Source organism: Plasmodium malariae, assembly GCF_900090045.1.
Source record: "Plasmodium malariae genome assembly, chromosome: 13".
NCBI lineage: Eukaryota > Apicomplexa > Aconoidasida > Haemosporida > Plasmodiidae > Plasmodium > Plasmodium malariae.
The window spans coordinates 2,833,796-2,855,499 of record NC_041787.1 but is presented as its reverse complement, the minus strand read 5'-3'; the positions used below and the strand labels follow the sequence as shown (position 1 = coordinate 2,855,499).

The window sequence follows — 21,704 nt, the reverse complement described above, 5'->3', positions numbered from 1 at the left end:
TTATATGTTTTATTATTATATATAATGTTATAGTACGAGTATTTTTATCATCGTATCTATTACGTATTTAGAAACAGTTATTAATCCGTTTAAAGTTTGAAAAAATATTTCTTAAACCTCTAACGAACTACAAAAAATTTCGCAATAGGTGAAAAGGTGAAGTAAAATAATATATTTTATTAATATATCTTTAGTAGAAGATATATAGGAATATAAAGTATTTATTAATAGATGTTATATAATTGAGGTACATTGGTTCTTTATTCGTTTATCCATTCATTTGACCAAATGTATATGCATATAATTTTATGTATCTATTTATAGACTTAGTAAATATTTAACAAATAAATGAAATATTTTTGAATTCTTTACACTTAATTGTATACACTAAAGTAGTTTATAATACCACATAATATAATTTGAAACAGTAAATTTAAATGAATGAATTATATGGAAAATAATATATCCCTTTAACACATTCATTCAATTAAAGAAAATGTTACATGAAATAAATTTTCTCATTTAAATAATGCATAAATTATTTAATTTTTTTTTATATTTTTTTAAATTAATGTTCGACAAAAATGTATATAAAACAATATTAATAATGGTATATCTAATTGTTCTCTAAATATACCTGTTATTTTAACTGCTGAGTAATATTATAATGTGGTCATCCCAAAAGTATAACAATATTTACATTTAAACTGAACTTACAAAATATCTAACAAAAATGGATACTTTTTCTTTTTAAATATTTTATTTTTAAACAAATAGATAATAAGTAATACTATATTACATATGATCATCAGAAAATGATTTTTTAGAAAAAATATTAAATTTGGATATTTTTCGAACGTAATACTTTTTTCATATAATATTATATTCTTTAGAACATAAAAATGTGAAGTAATTAATAATTGTTTGCACATTTTTCTAAAAATAAATTCTGTATATAACTACGTACATTCGAGAATAAAGAAAATGTTATCATTGTCCTTTCAAGTTAACATTAAACTAAAAAGTAGAGCAAGAACGGGAATACGACTGAGAATAATTTTTAACTTAAATATTAATAAATTAATGGATTAATTGGTTCACTTGTTATACATAATATATTGAAGCATAACATATTTAAACTAATAAACAAATATAATCCAGAATTATAAAAATAATTTATATATCTAATGGTAATTGTATGATGACTATGATTAGAAATTATGAAGCGTATAATTTATGGAATTTAACATATGGAGATTCCCGAAATATAAAATAAATAATCTAACATAATAAGAAAAAAATTTTATAAAAGGATTTAAGGAAGATATATTTCAACAAAAATAATTAAAGCATTTTATTTACATTATGCAATGTCCACTATTGTATTATTAGGTAATTCTGTGTAATCTTATGAGTGACAATAATGTAATCTGTACAACTGTTAATACCTCTAATCAAAGAAAGTATATAACATAATAACTAAATTATAAGAACAATATAAATAAAAATTAACATATGATACCTTTTGAAAATATTTGCAATACTATTATTTTTTTTATTCACTGTATAATGAAGTATTAAATATTTTATTTTTTCTCTAATGAAACTTAAGAAAACTTAGTTTTATATTCATTTTTGCATTGCATGTAATCAAATTATAATAATATGAGCATAATAAAATATTATATTTATGTATCAAAACAAAAGCATACTATGAGGACCAACAAGTTAAGTAAACAAAAAATAAAATTAAATTAAATATAATGTAAATGTAATATGTAACATAAAAAATATTTATTTTCTCTTATGCATAAAATTGACAGAAAATAAATCTTCTTTCCATGTATATTAATATATACCATATAGCTTGTAATATTATATTCTTAATTTTCATGTGTTATAATTTTATTAAAACATGCTAATAATCAACTCATTTCCGAATTGCAATATTTTATATGTTGTTATTTTTAAAACAAAGAATGATTTATATATATATATATTATATATATATTTAAAAAAATAAGAAAACATTCTCTAATATTTTCTTAATTACTAATATAATAAATTATATTTTAGTTCATTTATCATTAAACAAAAGAAAATATATAAAAAGGATTAAATAATCCATACAAATTGTGCCTCATAATAATGTTCGTTTTAAATATTTTTTTAGTTTCTATGAAAAATTAAATAAATATTGCAAATATATTTCCAAAATTTAATATTAAACTATATTTGAATTATGCTAATTGCCTTTTAGTTATCTTCAAAATAATATTTTTATTATGCGGGAAAAATAAAAATGTTTTTATTCTTCTTTTTAAGGGAATGAACATTTTAAAATTTTTATTAAAAATTATTGATCTGATTAGTTTATTTTATGCATACGCTCAATGATGAAAACCATAATATACACTATGTTAACTGTAATAATGAAACAAAAAAAACATTATCGACTTACAATTCATTGTGGTCATTAATAGAGGTGAATTATTTGTACTATAGCTATATATATAGGGTACCTAAAAATTAATGAAATTATAAACAAAATAAATATATTCCAAGTAAAATTCTTTATAATATTGAAAACAATATATTTGTTTGTGTTATATTTATTCTTTTCTTCAAATATTCTTCTTTATATTTACATATTTATAATTTTTGTAATATACGCTCGGTTAATTATGGTAATGCAGGTATAATATTATAGCATATTGCATATAATAGGGTAAAAGATAAAGTTTTAATAGAGTTATATTATACTTATTTATGGAATAATTATTTCTAAAAAGGAAATTTGTTAATTTTACTTAGATATCATATTAAGATACATATAAACACTTAAAAAAATAAAGGTGCTTGAAAAAATATATATTACAGGGTATTGCAATTTTTAATTTTTAATTTTAAAAATTATTTTTTCTATTAATGAAAAATGGATAATAATAATTAGTTACATATGGACATATATATATATATAGAATAATGTTTAGCTATGAATACCTTCCTTCTTTTTTACTATTTATTTTTATGCAGCATTAATATTAAAGTTATATCTGTTTTAATTAATAATATTAATGTGATAAAAGTAATACATCTATAATTTATTTTATTAAAAAAATGAGTATATTGTTTCTTTTAGAAATATGTAAATAGATGTAATTACTAATAAAAAAAAGAAAGCCCTCGAAATGAGCCAACTGTAAATTTTTTGTCATTATTTATGCGTAAATATTTGTACAAGTATAGTTTTAATTATTTTATCTAGTACATATATCGCAATAATTAAAAGTTATGGAAATGGTAAAAGAAGTTTATAAATATCATTATTTTCTATAGAAATAATAATATATGTGTTCATTTATTAAAATACAATTTCTTACATAGAATAACATGATATATTCTATCCATTATAAGAAGTATTTAAGTATTTATAAAATTAATTATATTAATTCAATTTTCAGGATAAAATTGTAAAAGAGTCATATCCATACAGTATATATAATGAATTAAATGAGCAAGTTAAAAGTGCAACAGATGAAAAATATTGTAACGAATTTAAAAAATTAAATAACGATTACCAAGGTAAATCTATTGAACTTTGTAAAAAAGTAACACATCTTTTAGATTTTGTTTATAAAAAGGATAAATCAAAAGAGTTTAAAGAATACTGTTCACATTATAAATACTGGGTATATGAAGAAATAAGTAAATTGTTTAATGACGATACACCAGAGAATATTATCAATGATGTTATTGATAAATTTAATAAATTACAAACTACACTTTTCATTAATCGCCAGAAAAATTATTGTTCTTATAGATTTGATCTCAAGACTTTGGGGGAATTGAATTCAAGAAAGGTAGAGAAAAAATTGTATGATTATTTTAAAAACTATAACACTATTAAAAGTAGAGACAAATGTAGTAATGTTAGCATTGAGAAATATAAAGGATACCTTGAAGGTATCAAAATCCTATACGAAAATGAGAAGGATTATTGTTGTTTTCCAGGAACATGGGACTGTTCAAATTATTTTTTGACTTGTAATAGTGAGTTTGATCCAAGTAAACTCTTATCTGCATTTCAATCTAAAGGTAATGGAAGTTGTGATGGATTAAATAGAATTACAGCTAATTTTGATGAAGAGGAATTAAATACTGTGGTAACAGATGCAGAAATTTTAAACTCAATTTCTCATGGTGCATGCTTTAATCTAGATAAGCACGAACTTACATCAAGTGACACAAAACACCCACGTTGTAGTTTATTAGCAACATCTGTTACGTTAACTAGAAGTGTGCGTACAGATGGAAATTCTGGAGCAACTATGACTGATAATGGATCCCCCCCGGATGGTGTGAATTCAGTAACCAGGGATAATCGGGAAGAAGGAAGAACACCGCAAGCAGGTGCATCACAAGGCCAACAAGGTACAATAGAAAAAGCAGGGGGTTCTCGTAGTACAGAAAAACTAAAGATTGAGGCACCCTCTGAGAAAGACTCACCTGATACATTTAGATGGAAATTTAACGAGAAAGGAACATTACAGTGTCCAACTAAAAGCAGAGATAAAAATGAAGAACTACTTTGCAACTTTATGGAAGAATTGGTTGAAGGAAATTTTGCTACACAAATGGAAGGTACTAAAAGATACAAAGTGAAGGCTGGAAGGTCATGGTCAGAAGATGATTTAAAACCAGCACGTGAAAGAGTGAGGAAAAGGAGATCAGCTAATGAATCAAATATATTAAACAACATTTTTGTTCGTATATCTACTGGAGTTACTCTAGTAATGGGAATTATTTTTATATTTTACCTTTTTTTTAAAGTAAATACAAAATTATTTTTTGCTGTATGCTTACGTTATTAGTTACCATTTATAACACATTTTTCTTGAAATACTGTAGTTCTGAATTAAACATATTATGCATGTTTTTTACTTTCATTTATATATTAGTTTACTCCCTTCGGATCACGTTTACGTAGGGATAGAAAAAGGAAACAAAGGTATAGGAAAGATTTTACGGATTTATATACACGCAAACGACCAAGGCGCTTCTTAAAACGTACATATAGGCATTCTGACAAAAGGAGATTTAACGTAGTAAATATAGAAGATGAGCTTCATTCATGAAATGATTTACAGAATATCAACTGATATATATCAAAGATATTAAGAAGCCCACAAAATTGGATTATATAAACATTTCTATTAAGTAGAATGAAAAGATCAAACAATAAAAAGAGGAGCATAAATAAAATATAGATACTTTTTAACATTTTATATATATTTTAATATATACATGTATGTATATATGTATATATATATATATATTTTTTTTTTTTTTGTCCTTTTAGAATAATTTATTTTTTCTAACTTTTTGTCAAATAGTTTTTTTGTATTTATTTAATTTTTTTTTTAATGAATTTAATTTGAACTTGCAATAATATTTGTTTTATATATGTAAAAAATAACTAAAACGTTCCTACCTAATAATAGTTTAAGATTCTAATATGCCACAATTCAAAAGCGTATACTGGCAAAGCATTTTTATTTAATTATACTTATGAGATTGTAGCCTGACTACTTATTATAATTTCTTAAAGCATAACACATTTGAGATATATTATAGTTATATTTAAAGTAAAAATAAATTTGAATTTATTGAATTTTCCGGGAACTAGTAGTTTAACACTTAAATTAGGACAATGTATCGTTAGTAAATAAAATTGGTGTAACTCGTGAAATAAAAACCTACTGTTTTCTTTTCTTTTTTTTTTTTTACAAAAAAATATACTTATCAAATTACGATTAAATATTATATAATAATCAGTACTCAAACTATTTGGTTTTTCAAAAAAAAGTATATATTCATATTTGACCAAATCTTTTGGATAAAATAATATTGTATCTGTAGAACACAGTTTTTATATATATAATGTAAATATTATGTACTTAGAGCAGAAGACATATTAAACGTGTTGCTGGATTTTTTTATTGGTAATATATATTAAGTATTAGAGTAGTACATAGTAAGTGTATAAGAATAAACTAAAAAAAGTTCATCATTAAAAATTTTAATACAGTTATTTGTATCAAATAAAGCGAAAAAAAAAGCAAATATGATAAATTAAAATTTAATCAAAGGTACGCAAAAAAATATGTAATATATTCTTCCTTAATATATACATAAGTGCAATTTTAAAAGCAATTATATTAGAAATTATTATAATAAAAACATTTTTATCATCTAAACTTTGAATATTCAGAGAAAGCAATTTTAACTCATATTGGTACAGAAAAAAAATATATATAAAATAAAATGCAAAAACTAAAAATTAATAGAGGAATAAAAAAAATATTATTAACCCTCATATATTTTGACAGTACAAAAAGTGTATAATAATACCATTTTACAAATATATATTTTGCTTGTATATTTTCCTAACATAGAAAATTGTTTCCTATGGATAAATTATAAAACCATAAATATATGTTAATTTAGCATCCTCCCACGTACAACTATAAAAACAAGTGGAGAGTTACATTCATTGCATATGTTTACAAACATACCAGTAATTGTAACCTTCCATTAAAATATATATTTAAGTTTGCGTAAAGACGTCAGTATGATTAAGATATCGTAGAGAAATTACTTTGTATACATAGAACATATATCACAGAAAAAATTTTAATAGTTTCAAATGCAATATTATATAAGAAAAATAAAATAAGAATTACTTTTTATAACTTTTCTTATTTTTTTCTTAAACAATTTATTTCGATTAGTAGCGCTGTAGCTACATTAGAAATAAATGATATATGTAAATATATACAACATAATTATGCGTTAATAATTTAGGATTTAGTAATTATTACTGAATATAGGAAAAACGAAAAATCGTGTTTAAATGTATTTACATATAATAATTTACTTCTGTAGATTACTCTATTTTTATATTATTCATAATCGGAAATATATTTTTAGCGCGTTAAAAAATTAAAATAAAATTTGATTTCCTTTTTTTGCAACTTTTTAAAACAATTGGGCTTAACTATTTTGGTAACGTTATTTTTACGGAAACATTTCATAGCATGCTTTTCAATCATATAAATAAATATATATTTATTTATTTATTTAATCATATTAAGTGCAATATATGTATATATTAATTAGAGACTACCATAATTATAACAAAATATATTTTTATGGTGCCTTTAAGTTAATGCGAATAGGCATGGTGAACTTTTAGAGATCATAAATTATAGAATACCTTTTAAATAGGACAATTATAATTAATAACATTTTGTCATAAAAAATACTGTTTATGTCACAAAATTATATTTATTCGTCATATACAGTGCTTGATAATTTATTTCATTTTTTTTTTTTTTTTGTTCCTCTAATGTATCCAAAATTTTAAGATATCTGCTTCATTGACTTAATATGTTTTCATTGTAATATCGTTATGATACCTTTTGACCTTGTCCTTACCATTTTATAGGTTGTCCTTTTGTATTAATTAATTGTATTAGTCTACTTTATTCATAGTTTATATAGAATTTACATATGTATCATCATCTCCTATCCAATCCTTTATTTCATCTGTAAAATTATTTTCTTCCTTATAATCAAAAGTTTCAGTATTTTCACTATTTTCCAAAACCTTTTTTTCCTTTTCAACACCATTTTCTATAATGTGATATTGCCTATCTGAATTTTTATCTGAATTACATTCATTTATTGAACTGTCTAAATATGATTCCTTATTTTCTACATTTTTCTCTTTTTTGCATTCGTCTAATACTGTCATAAATGCAAGTATACACACTTTTGATAATAATTTTTTTTTAATAAACTTATATAATTCTTCGCAACTTTTGTTATGTTCCATTTCTTCTATATTTATTAGTGATACACTATTTTTAGTTTCTTCATTTTCATATTCACCCAATATATTATTAAATTCATCTGTTAATCCCTTAAACCAGTCCTGTTCCATATTTTGTTCTACAATTTTACCATTGTTTGATATCCACTCTCTCCATGCATCTTTTTCTCTTTCTAAATGTGAACATTTTTGATTTTCTTTTGAAGATATATATTTTAATTTTTCTATTTCTTTTAACTTAGCTTTTTCTTTTTTCCATTCATTTTTCAAATTATTAAACCAATCTTCTTTTTTCAATTTTTCAGAAAGATTTCTATGCTTTTCTATCCATTTATTCCATATAATTTTTTTTTCTTCAATATCATTGCTATATTTAATATTTTCCATTTGATCACCATTTATTAAATTAGGATAGGATCTATGTTTTTCATATTTGTATGCTTCTAGACATATTGCTAAAAATTCACCTTTTTTAAATTCCCATTCTTCATTTCTGAATTCCTCAAGTACTTCCATATGTACTTCTATAATAGTTTTGGATCTGTCCTTTTTTCTCTTTAGCATATTTGTATTATTTATAGTGTTATGTTCATGTATTTTTAATTTTTTTATGATTTCTTCATCATCATGTATTGTCTGATCCAAATTATCATCTGATAAAAATATGTCTTTTTTAACAGAATGCGAAGGTAGTAGTATTCTGAGGAATTTAACTTTTCTTCTTATATTTTTCTTCTTTTTAAACTTCCCCATTAGAGCGTACTAAAATACAAAAGAAATATACTTAAAAGTTATATTATTACAATTATCAAATATTTATAATGTTTTTAATACTTAATTTTATATTACTTTTATAAAAAAGGAAGACACAATAATAATTAGAAATGTTATTAAAAACGATGATACATATGGGTTATGTGAATTTTCTACTGGAACTGAATTAAATTTATATATACATACATAAATTTGTTTAGTTATTACAAAAATATGAAAGTAAATATAATTAATGTTACCATAAATTTTATGCTCTGCAGTACTACGAGGAGGGGCTTTAGGATATAGTGATTCAGTGGATACAGGAACAGGTTCAGTAATACTTTCTGTGTTTGTTTCTTGAACAGTTGGAGGCTGTACTGTAGAAGTGCGTATTTTTTCCTGTGCAGGCGCCAAATTTGTAAGATCTGTAGCTATTTCAGAATGTTCAGATTGTATATCTGCTCTTAAGTTAGTTAAACTTGTCTCAGAGTTGCCTTCGGATGCTGTTTGAAGTTGAGGTGGACCTGAAGGTGTATCTTCAGGAAAACTGCTTGATTGGCTTTCAGATGGACTATTAGGTGCGCCGTCATGTGGATGCTCCTCTTGTAATAGACTTTGATCTTGAGATATATTCTCATCTTCAGCTTCACGTTCATCTAATTTGGGTGCGCTTAATTCATTTTCTTTAGCTGGAGCTTCACTAGTTACATCTGGTTTTGGCGATAAGCATTGAGGAAGTTCATTAAATGTTTTAAGATCTAATATGTTGCATTTTTTTTCTGGAAACTGTGATGAAGTATTTTTAAATATGCAACTTTCACTAATGAAATGTCTCTTTTCTCGAAGTGTTGCTTCTTACTTATAAACCACTTCTCATATTCTGTACAATCTTGTATACACTGAGTATCATTATTACAATCATATGTATTACCACTTTTTTTGAATTTCTTCAGTTTTTGAAGATATGTATTATTTAATTCACAGAAATCTAACGCATTATATTTTAGTTCTAAAATGTCTCTATCTTTCTGATCGAAAACCATAGGACAACCACCATATTGAGTAAGCTTGTCAAATTTATTTCCAAAATAATTCCTAAGTACTGGTACCCAATGTTTAGGATTAGTAATCGTGGAGGTTTATCCTTTATTGTAATTAGAAAATCAATCAATTTTAAGCATTCATCTCTAAATTCTTTTTTATTTTTCTTTGTCTTTAAGGAAGCAGTGAAAGATGAAATTTGTTTTCGAGCTTCTATAAATTCCTTTTCCATAAGATATTCTGATGCCCCATAACCGAACCCAGTGTAGTCCTACATTCAAGAAATATATAAGGAAACATTTAAACATTAGTTTTTTGTTATTGTATTATAATTTTTTTATTATAAACAAATAATTTATCCATAAATTTATTAAATTAAAAAAATAATTACTCTGGTAGTACAATTTTCCATATTGAATCTACATGATAACACGAGGTCGTTTTAAATAACTGAAAAAAAATACAAATATATATATTTCTGCTTATTAATAGCGTAATTTTAAACTAATAAATATGAATATAAATTATAAAATAATGAACTAAGGAATTTATATGTTAACTAAAAAATGATATAATAAATTAATATTCATTTTATATGCTTCTAATATTTTTTACCTTATATAAATATATTACAACTAAGGATATATTCTAATGTTATTTTTACTTTAAATCACTATAGAGAAATTATTTTTATGTAAAATTTATACAAACCTTATAAAGAAAAGTTAAATAACTAACAGTAAAAAATTACATATAAGTGATATAAAAGTTACTATATAAAAATTATTATTAATATATGTATTATATCTTTTCTTTTTCTTACCAAAGACACATATATAGAAATAATGCTACCTGTATTAATATAATTAATTGCTTTTATTCTTTTCTTTCATTTGAAAATAAATAATCTATAAAAGAAATTGTTATTAGTATATTAGTAAGTTCCTTTTTTTAAGTTATATTTTTTATCTACTTTTGATATAAACCATTGTTGTATTATTAGTATTATTTTAGTTTTTCTTCATATTTACTATGATATTACGGATAGAAAAATTAATATTATATAAATTTTACTAAATTGTTTCTATAGTTGTGGAAAGTAAATACGACTGAAAATTATATATAACTTTTAATATTACATATATATATATTTATATCAATTACCTAAAAATTAATTATAACAGATATTTATTGAATGATTTAAAATAGTATAATTTATTAAATAAATAATTATAGTGCATATATATTTCCACTTATTAATATGAATTCTCAGGAATTAATTTAAAAATTAAAATACATATTAAGATACATTAATCAATGACAATAACATCAGGTGCTTTTTTTAAATATTGAATATTATAAGGATATTCTTAAGCAAAAATTAATTATATTATGTTTTTTTAAAAAAGTAAAATGAAGAATAAAAAGTTTTTTAGAATATATTATAATATTATAATTCCATGTAAGTGGAATAATTTACAACATTAAATAATACAACAAAATATTTAGATATCGTAATTATTTTATGCTAGTTATTAGTAGATATATTATAATAAATGGATTAAAAAGATGTTATATTTTTTTTTTTTCTGTATCTTTTTTTAATTGATAACTAATGAAAATATGTTTTTATCACTATTCATAAATATTTAATTAGCATGCAAAATTAAAAAGCTGTCGTATTATTTTATAAATTTTTAGGACATGAAATTATGAACGTAAATACAGAACAAATTAAAAGTATTACCAAAAATATAGGTTATTATACTATAATGTAAATGTGTTATTACTAATTTTAATGCTTATGGTGAAACGTCTACACAAGGGATAGAAACTGGTGAGAAAATAAAAAAATATGTATATATATATATTAATTGAAAATTAATTTTTGTAAACAATTGCTTCACATAATAAATTCATCCATTATATAAAAGTTTAAATAATTTTTTATCCTAAAAAATTATTGATTTGATTTATTTTTAAATTTTTAATTTATTTTTATATATTTTTTTGATTTATTGCTCTTTTTTTTTTATTTTAATTGTTTACATTCTAAACTTCTTCTTTTCAAAATAAATTGTTTAATAACTATATACAGAAGGATTATGAATAAAATATTTTTATTATTTTTAAATATATTATGTATTTAAATTGTTGTATTATAATATGTTATTTACATATTTGGTAAATATAATACATAAAAAATATAAAATAGTGGGCTAATCTATAGAAATATTAATGAAAATATGATTTTTCCAAATATCTGTAGGTATATTAGAAGACCTACATGACTGTTGTTTTCAAATATTTGTATAATCACATTTATCTTTTTTTTTTTTTTTATACTATTTATAAATATATGAACTTTTTATTTTTTTTATTAATTTATTATTAATTTTTTTGTTCTAATATATTATGAAAGTTAACGCATTCCAATTCACTTTATTTATAATATTTAATTAAAAGTAATACAAGATTAATAAAATTTCGTATGAGCCATTGAATATTTCTTTGTAGTACTATGAATATATTATTTATTTATTTATTTAAAAAATAATATTTATCATTAAAATACATATGCTGAACATACGCATTTTTCACATAAGATATAATAATATAATTGATATATATATATATATAGAGAGAGTACAGCAAAATACAGATGAAATTTTATATTAAAACAGTCCTATTTAACATTTTTTATTCACTTTAGACAACATAATTCTGTCTTATTTAATATGTATTAATTGTTATATAAATTATTATAAAAATCCACTTATGTAATTAAATTCACAATTCATATTATTTCACACATGAATTTATAATTATTGATATATTCTCAGAATTCATGTAATTTTAAAGAATATTATTTATTAAAATATCGTAAGAAAAAATTATTTTATGATAAATAGATTCTAGACTTGCATATATAATTTTATATATACACATAAATGCAAAATGAAAACACACTATATAATGAACGTGCATATAATAGTCATTTCATTAAAATTACAATAAGTTATATTAATCCATATCATCTTAATGTAAAATAAGTAATATTATTGCTGTTTTAATGATTATTATTAAATCCTATTAAAATACATATCATTGTTCTATGTATAATTTAATTAATATAAAGTTATATAGTACTATCTCATATCTTTTAAAATTATAGCTCTAAAATATATCATATTTTTAATAATATCATTATAATAGTATAAAAATTATTATATATGTAGTAATATTACAATAATATATGACATACCCTTATTAATACAAATTTTTATTAAACATAATAATAATTCTTTCTTCATTTACAAGCACTGTTCATATTGCTCATATTTAATTATTAAATTGTTCTTTTTGATACATGTCCATTTATATATATTATATTAATGCGTTACCTATTATAAATACTGTGTATCCTAACTATGTCACTATTGAAGAGTTCTATAGATAATCGTTTTTCAATAAAAAAAATTAATGTATTTTTATATTTTCTTTGTTTTAATTACTTATAATTTTGAGTAAGATATTTATCTTTTAATTTCATATATATATTCTTTTTTACTCTGTTAAAATATATCACGTGGGTCTTTATGTATGAACGTTTTATAGTTATCCTATTATTGTGCCTATACATATACTGTACATGCAATATACTTATTAATAACAATTTATAGTAACACTTTTATTTTTTTTTTTTTAAAATAAAATTCATTTTACTTATTCGCAACTATAATTGTTATTAACATAGATATCTTTTTTGAACATTTATATATTATAATTGCGTACAGTATGATATGATATATAATATCTGATATCACAGGAGTTCTCACGATAATTTTTATAACCTTTTGGCGCTAAATGATCATTATGTTCGTCTAAATATTTCAATATATTTTTATTTTTTCCTATTCAAGATTAAACCAAAGTCCAAATATAGTAAACCATTATTATAAAAATTACATATTTGTAAAAACAACACTTTTACAACAATAATTTCTTGTTCCAATGGATTATAAGGTTGTACAAGAAGATTCATATTTCTAAATGGAACATATTGTAGTTTTCCTCAATAAAAAATATGAAAAATATTAGAACAAATTTTATTGTAATTATTAAGAATAAATAAATAAATTCATACCCATTAACATGATAATAATTTTTCTCGTAACTGTGATTGCCTCAGTTAAAATTTTAAGGAAAATGGGATTTACTTAGTATGAAAAGCCTTATACACATAATGAATAAATTTTTCGAATGATACAACATAGCATTTAACCATAATTTATTTGTTAGTATTAAAATTCTTTTAAAAATATTGCAATTCGTACAACAATTATTGCCATTGTGTGCAACACATCTTTATATAAGATTATTATATTATAAACGTTAACTTTAACAATACATGCAAAGACTATATGAATTATTTTAAATATGGTTAATTTTAAGGAATAGTAATACAAATAAAATATATTAGAAATATATATAAAAAAAAAAAAAATTTGAAGCAATATTTCTTTGTAGGAAAAAAAAGTATATATATTTTTAAGATAATTCTACATGAAATCATGTAAACTATACATTTCCTTCTCTAAAAATTGATCCTCTGAATGAGCATACCAATTTTTTTAGTTAATGAAATATATAATTATTATAAATAAGAAGTAATGTTTGAAAATTGATATTCAATATTATTTTATATTTATCTTTATTTATTTATATGTATTATATAATAATAATATTATTTATTAAATATAAAAAGGACATGAAACGCATGCAAAATTTATTGATACTCAAAATTATTTATAGCCATATAAAATTACAAGCAAAAATGTCACATATCGAAAAAATTAAAAATATCTAAAAGGATGATGAAACAGATTTTATGAATACGGAGGATTCCATATATTTTCCGATAGAAAAATACAAATCTTTTTTTAGCTGTAAACATGTATCATCTTACATACGCATTTACTTTCCATAAAGGGGAATTTAATCAAAGATCGCATATGTGTTATAATAAAAATAAGACAATTCTAATACTCGTATTTATCGAAAGAGAATAATAACTAAAAAAATAAACAATAACGTATGTAACAATTCTATTACAACTCACATTTCAGTAATTATTATAGAATATCTCTTAGGAATAACTTAAATTTTTAATCTGTATTATGAATTATATACAGAAAAAAGGAATATATCTTCTATTTTTATATTATAAAAAAAATGAATGTATAAATATGAAAGAATTAGAAATTATCAATATAATCTATACGTATTTTTGTATATTAATAAAATGATATTAAAATGTTATTTAATATATTTATAGACGCTATGAAGAGTATTACTAACTTATAAACAAATACTTAGGCATTATTAAAGTATTGTAAAAATTATATATATTTTTTAATTACTCCTAAAATTATATAGCTTTTAATAGATATATAACTCATTCTTTGAAATTTACAATTAAAATATAAAGGATATGTTTTTCTCTATAATATAGATAAATGTCTTACTAAATTTTTAATTCCTTGATGTAATTGTTGAATGATACACAATATATATAATTATAAATTTTCAATATAATATATATTTAAACAATTTATAAAAAGATTAATTAACGCTACAGTTAGTAGCAATAATAAAATTATAAATGATATTAATGCTTCACTTAATTATAAAGACATAGTATCTCGTGACTAATTGTCATAAATGATTTTCAATTAAAAAAGATATTTTTTCATTATATATTCATAGATTTACAAATATATAATTAATAAATAATAGAATACGGTTAAAATGATTCTTATGCTAGATATGATTTTTTACATATATTCTATAGAACATTTTTATAGATTAAATATTAAGTGTTCTTTACGTAAATAAATACATATATATAAATATAATAAAATACCTTTAATTCATTACATTAGATATTAAGTAATTTACATTTATTTTGTTATAAAAATAATAATTTTCATACTGGAATTACGTCAACAAAAAGTCACATTAGTTTAGTACAAAGAAAAAAAAAAAAATTTAAACGAGAGGTTTTTAAATTAAATACAAATCATAATATTACAAAAAAATTGTACGAACAGTATAATTATATATTACTTTTTACCTACATATATACATTTTAATAAGAATCTATTTAAATATACGAGTATATATAACCCCATAATATTTAATTAAATTGAAATAATACTCTATATTATATAGTGAAAAACTCTCAAACATTCAAATTTACAAATATACTAATAAAATATTTATTTAGTCTTGTATATCAAAACTTTCTAGCTATTCATACGTATATTTATGCAATCTAAGCAGTTCTATACATGTTAGTTAAGTATATAACTAACTATACTACAATTATTTATTAATACTTATTACTACTCTACATAAATATGAATACTTTTATCTAATCTACCATTTTTTCTTCATAATTTTTTTATGTTTTCTATATTTCATATAAGTAAAAACAAGCCCTAACATCAACATGACAATTTTCATGAACAATATAACAAGTAATAATATAAAATCATAATATTCTTCAAACTTTGTTTTCTTAAACGAACCAAATATTGTAGTTCCCAATGATACTAATAATACCCACGTAAGTACTAAAGTAGGTAAAAATATTTTGTCCAAACATTTTACAGACTAATTTTTGGTATGTTTTATTTCTAATTGATGGCTTTTTTTTAATAAAATCTATGTAATCAAGTTTCTAAAAAAAAATTTTTTCAAAGTGAGATAATTTTTTTTCTCTATATATTAATTTTTTTTGTTTCTTATATTGTTTATCAGATTCTTTTTCATATAATAAACTTTTTTTTTTTTGTATGTTTCTTTCTTCCCCTTTTCATAGTTATTTATAACCTTTTCTTCATTCTCTTCATCATTAGGCATCTCTTCTTATGACATCACAATATTTGAACCATTTTTTTCTTCATATTCTCCTAGTCATCGTAAATTTCGTAAGTCTAATCTTATTTCATGCTTAAGCTTTCCCATCGATATATTAAACATACTCTAATAAAAAAAAATTAAATATTTATTATTGAAAAGAATAAATAATATCGTTCTCAAAGTTGATATAAATAGAAGTTAGATCTTCAAAAAAGTAAAATATAGAAATTTCCTTAAATAATACTATAACAACTCTTCACTGTAAAAATGACATATCCAAGATAGAAGTATAAATAAACCAATTTTAATAAAAAAAATTGACTTAATTTTTTGTTCCATTATGTATAATTTTAAAATGGTACTTTATTCAATAAAAAAACAACAAACAGTATTATGATATTTTTTTAATTATAAAGGATTCTATAATTATTTTATTAATATTTTATATATTTATAAATATATAATAATGTATACATAACTAAAATGATTATTACAACATATACAAAATAATAGAAACTTTAAAAATGTATAAAATAATATTTATCTTGAAATTATTTGTAAGAAATTAATTTTAATTAAAATAACTTAATTTGTATTTATTTATAAATATTCGAAATATATAAATTAATATAGTACAGTAATTAAATAAATTTTATATAATATTTTTCCAAAACAAAAAAACTTATATATATGATTTTTTAATATTTCAAAAATATATTTAAAATGTAAAATGTATAGAATATAGATTATGTATATTACTATATATTAAAAGAATAATTTGTGATTTTAATGAATCTTTCTTATTTATTATTCTAATATTATAAATACTACATTTTTAAACAAATTTTTATTATTTTTGAAAAATACTTATTATCATAAAAATATGGTAGTAGTTGTGGTAATTAAAAAAAAAAAATATTCATTTTTGCTGTACAATTTTAAAAATTATAAATTTTAAATAGGTTTATTGTATATAATTATTTTTAAACAAAATTATTGTAAACTCATGGAATTACTATATTTCTCTAATTTTAAATTAAAAATATATATTTAGAAGTAAAATAAATATAATAATAATTAAGGAGTAAAACATAGAGATTATAATTAAAATATCCTTAAAAAAATATAATACAATTTCTTCAGTTCAAAGATTTAACAAATGAAATATATTTAAAAATAAGTATAATTTACAAGATATAATATATGCACAATAAATAAGAATAATTATATTTTAATAAAATATATTTTCTAGTAATACTTTTCTGATAATTTTAGATAGAATATATTATTTTTATATTTATTCTTTTGCAAATCAGTAGTATCAGAATCAAAATTTAAGGATTCAAATTAAACAATGATCATAAATAAATAATATTTTGTTAAAAATAGCTTTACAAAAAATATATTATTCCTTAACATTTTTATACTTTATATATAGTATCATTTAATATGACAATTATGAATATATTATGTGCAAAGGAAAATATTGCAATCATATAATTATATACCTTCACATTATTGTTTACTTTAATATGTATTATTCATCAAATTAAACTATTAAAGGAATCAAAATAAAAAAAAATGTAGGTAAATTTAAAATACTATTCTTAAAATACGAAAAAAAAAAAATTTTAATTAATACTAATATATTTTTTCGCTTTAATATATATATATATATATTATTGTGCCGAAAGCATATATGGAAACTCTTATTTTGTTTCTTTTAGGTTATTTTCCAAATTTGATAATCTTACACTTTTGAGTAGACTTTATGTTTTTATATGAAATATACGTTAAAATATTTTAAATATTCACAAAAATATAGATATAATTTATAAAATATATTACTATGTTGAACTTACTGTATAGCAAAATCCTTCAAGAAATTTACTTATAAATATGATTTATCAATTTTAACAATATTCATTATTACTAAGTATTTTATTGAGTTTTTATTTTAAACAATAATTAAATATTTGTACAAACTATATTTTTTCCAATATTAGAAATTATATATACATAGATTAATTTTCTATTAAAATATTTTAATTTTATATTATTACGAATTTATAGCATTGATGTATTTTTTCTCTCTCTGCATATATATATCTCAATAAATATTACTTTCTTTTCTCATAATATTTTAAAAATTTTTTATAAATAATATTATTAATATTAATACGTAATAACAAAGAAGGATAGCAAAGAAACCATATTAAGATTTTATTTCCACAATATAATTTTCATATTTATACTATCTATATAATACTAAGTTTAAATAAAATAAATTATTCATTTACATATATAATTTTTATAGAATATAATATATTCTTTATGTAGTTTTATATATAATTTACCAAGGAAACCAATAATATGCTTTTCTACAAAAAGGGCATATTTTATTTTTTAACCTTTTTCATAATTTTACATATAAATTATTTGTTTCTCGATTTCTAAAATGTTTCTATAATTCAATTAATTATGTAATCTTTGGGAATATTCTGAAAAATAAAATTCATCATATAATGGATATGTGAGTAGATATATTATAGTAAATGTAATAAATTTTGTACACAAATTGAAAATATTAAAAATTAATATCACCCTCGTAAATACCATATAATGTAGCACAAAAAGGAAAAGCACTTAAAGGAAATTAATGAACTACATGAAGATAATTATTACCAAAGATATGGAGTTCTAATAAAATTCTTATTTGTTGGTTTAATGGCACAAGAAGAAGCAAACTCTAAAGCTGTGTTGTATGAATTTATCTTCTTATTTTCAATTCTTACATTTACATTTATTTCAGTGTTTTTTATGTTTCCTTTTATCTAGTTTTGTAAATTAACTTACTCAAATATGCGAATGTTCCACACTATCCTTGCGATGTGTTTCTACAAAATAATACTGCTTTAATAGTGTTGTTTATATAAAGATGCAATTTATTTAATACTACTTCATATCACTTGCACTTCTCTTCGGAATTTAACAAGAAAATATATAAATATGTATATGAAAAATATTCTCCAATACAGATAAATTGCTCTGAAAATTGTAAGACATATTCAGATAACAGAAGATATTAAGTAACAGATACTCTACAAAATTGTAATTCATAAATGTTCAGTTATATATGTCTTTGTATATATAAAGTAAAATCACGAACAATTTAACTGAAATTCATAATGAAATAATTAAAAATAAATCAAAACAAAGTTAGAACAATTTTTTTTTAGTAATACTACTCATATACTATTATATAAGAACGATTCTTAAAGAACTATAAAATATTCACATATAAAGGCCCTTGTAAAAATTATAACAACGTAAATAACAAAATATATGAAATTTAATGACAAATATTTTAAACAAAATTATAAAGAATATGGACATTGGAATATAAAATGGAATTAATTTAAATTGTATAACCAACATCCAAATTATTGTTTAACGTTGATATAATTAAGACACATAATATTTCTTATATGAAGTCCATTCATACAACATATATAAATTAAAATATAACAAAATGTACAATTTACTAATTCAATAAACTTAACATAAACAGTAAGCGTAATAGTTAAAAAGAATTAAAATTAAAATTAAATTATAATTCGAATTATTAACAATACTTCATATATTAATTTAGGACTAATACATAAATACTAATTTTTATAATACAATTATTAAATTATTAGAAATCATATATATTAAGACCTCAAATTTTGAAAGATTCATATGACAACAATAAGATTTTATAAAAAATAAATTATACATAGTATTATCCTACTTAATCCAATAAAACGAAATGATAATAATTAACACATAAAAATAATATCTCATATTTTACATTACCATAATATGCAAAATTATAATTTATTCTCGAAAATGTTTTTTACTATTCGTTACTTTTTTATTATCATACGACTATATATTTATCTGTATAACTAAAAAAATATCAGTATAGTTAAGACATATTTATCATCAAAATGAATTTGTTTATTTTATTTTTCACGTATATTATTATTTAAGACTGTTTACAATATAATATTATGTTAATAAATATGATCTATACTTTGAATAACATGAACTACAAATTTAAATATATAAATGCCTATTTATAATAATATATGCCACAGTTTTTATATTGTATATTTGTACATATTAAATAAGGAAAAATTATGTTTTCTTATATAAACATCTATATTATCTTAAATGTGTTTTCTTTCACGTGTTTTTTCGGATGCATGCTGTAGTACGTATTATACATATATTATCTGTATTAGCTTATATTATGTTAATATTTTACATAGTAATATAACTATTTTTATATTAAATTTTATTTTTTAAATAAAAAATTAAATATTATATTCATAATATTATGAAAAAACTTCATTAATTCATATGAATTGTCATTATTCTTGTATTATTTTTAAACACAAAAAATAATGTATAAATTGCAGTATAATACAGAAAATCTGATTACTTACCAAAAACGATAATAATAAATATATTAAAAAAGAAAAAAATATATATTTTGATATATTTATAAAATTAAAAAAAAAAAAAAAAATTTTATAAATATTTCAAATGCAATTTGACGTAGCTTTTTCAGATATTTTCAAGTATTCATAATAACATCGTTTATATTTTTTGTTCCTACATATTAGTATACAATAATATTTTATTATAAATATTATGCTTATATATATTTATGTCACATATTGAAAAACGGAAATATAAATAAATAATATTTTAAAATATGATATATTATTTTTATGCATAATCCACTCTAAATTGTTACTAAGTAATATATTTAAAAAAAAAAAAAAAAAAAGGTATAATATATAAGAGATTAAAATAAAAAGAACAGAATACTTAACAAATACATTTTACATAAATAATTTAAAACATAAAATTAAGTAAAAATGTAACTCTTTAATATGAACTATTTATTAAACATAACCATAATAATGTAACTTTTTATGTGATGTATATAGTTACAAAAATTTATTATTAATAAATATTTTTTTTTAATTTTCTCTTCATCCTATATATCATATATACTTTTTTCGAAGAA

General features: G+C 20.3%; 2 protein-coding genes and 1 pseudogene across 2 annotated transcripts, besides 1 other annotated feature; 1 reads left to right on the top strand and 2 right to left on the bottom strand.

Moving 5' to 3' along the window:
* Positions 1-3,294: 3,294 nt before the first annotated feature.
* PmUG01_13065300 (PIR protein) lies at positions 3,295-5,138 on the top strand (the record flags this gene model as incomplete). Its single annotated transcript, XM_029007629.1, has 3 exons — positions 3,295-3,312; positions 3,465-4,832; positions 4,962-5,138. The coding sequence occupies 3 exons, from the start codon at positions 3,295-3,297 to the stop codon at positions 5,136-5,138; spliced, it is 1,563 nt and encodes a 520-aa protein (XP_028863999.1).
* A 2,420-nt stretch (positions 5,139-7,558) lies between these two features.
* On the bottom strand, positions 7,559-10,106 carry PmUG01_13065200 (STP1 protein; the record flags this gene model as incomplete). The annotated part of the gene is made up of 5 exons (XM_029007628.1): positions 7,559-8,659; positions 8,804-9,363; positions 9,513-9,600; positions 9,702-9,965; positions 10,086-10,106. 5 exons carry the CDS (start codon positions 10,104-10,106, stop codon positions 7,559-7,561), a joined length of 2,034 nt encoding a protein of 677 aa, XP_028863998.1.
* A 6,029-nt stretch (positions 10,107-16,135) lies between these two features.
* On the bottom strand, positions 16,136-16,960 carry PmUG01_13065100 (annotated as a pseudogene).
* Positions 16,136-16,960: a sequence feature (Plasmodium exported protein, unknown function, pseudogene).
* Positions 16,961-21,704: the final 4,744 nt, after the last annotated feature.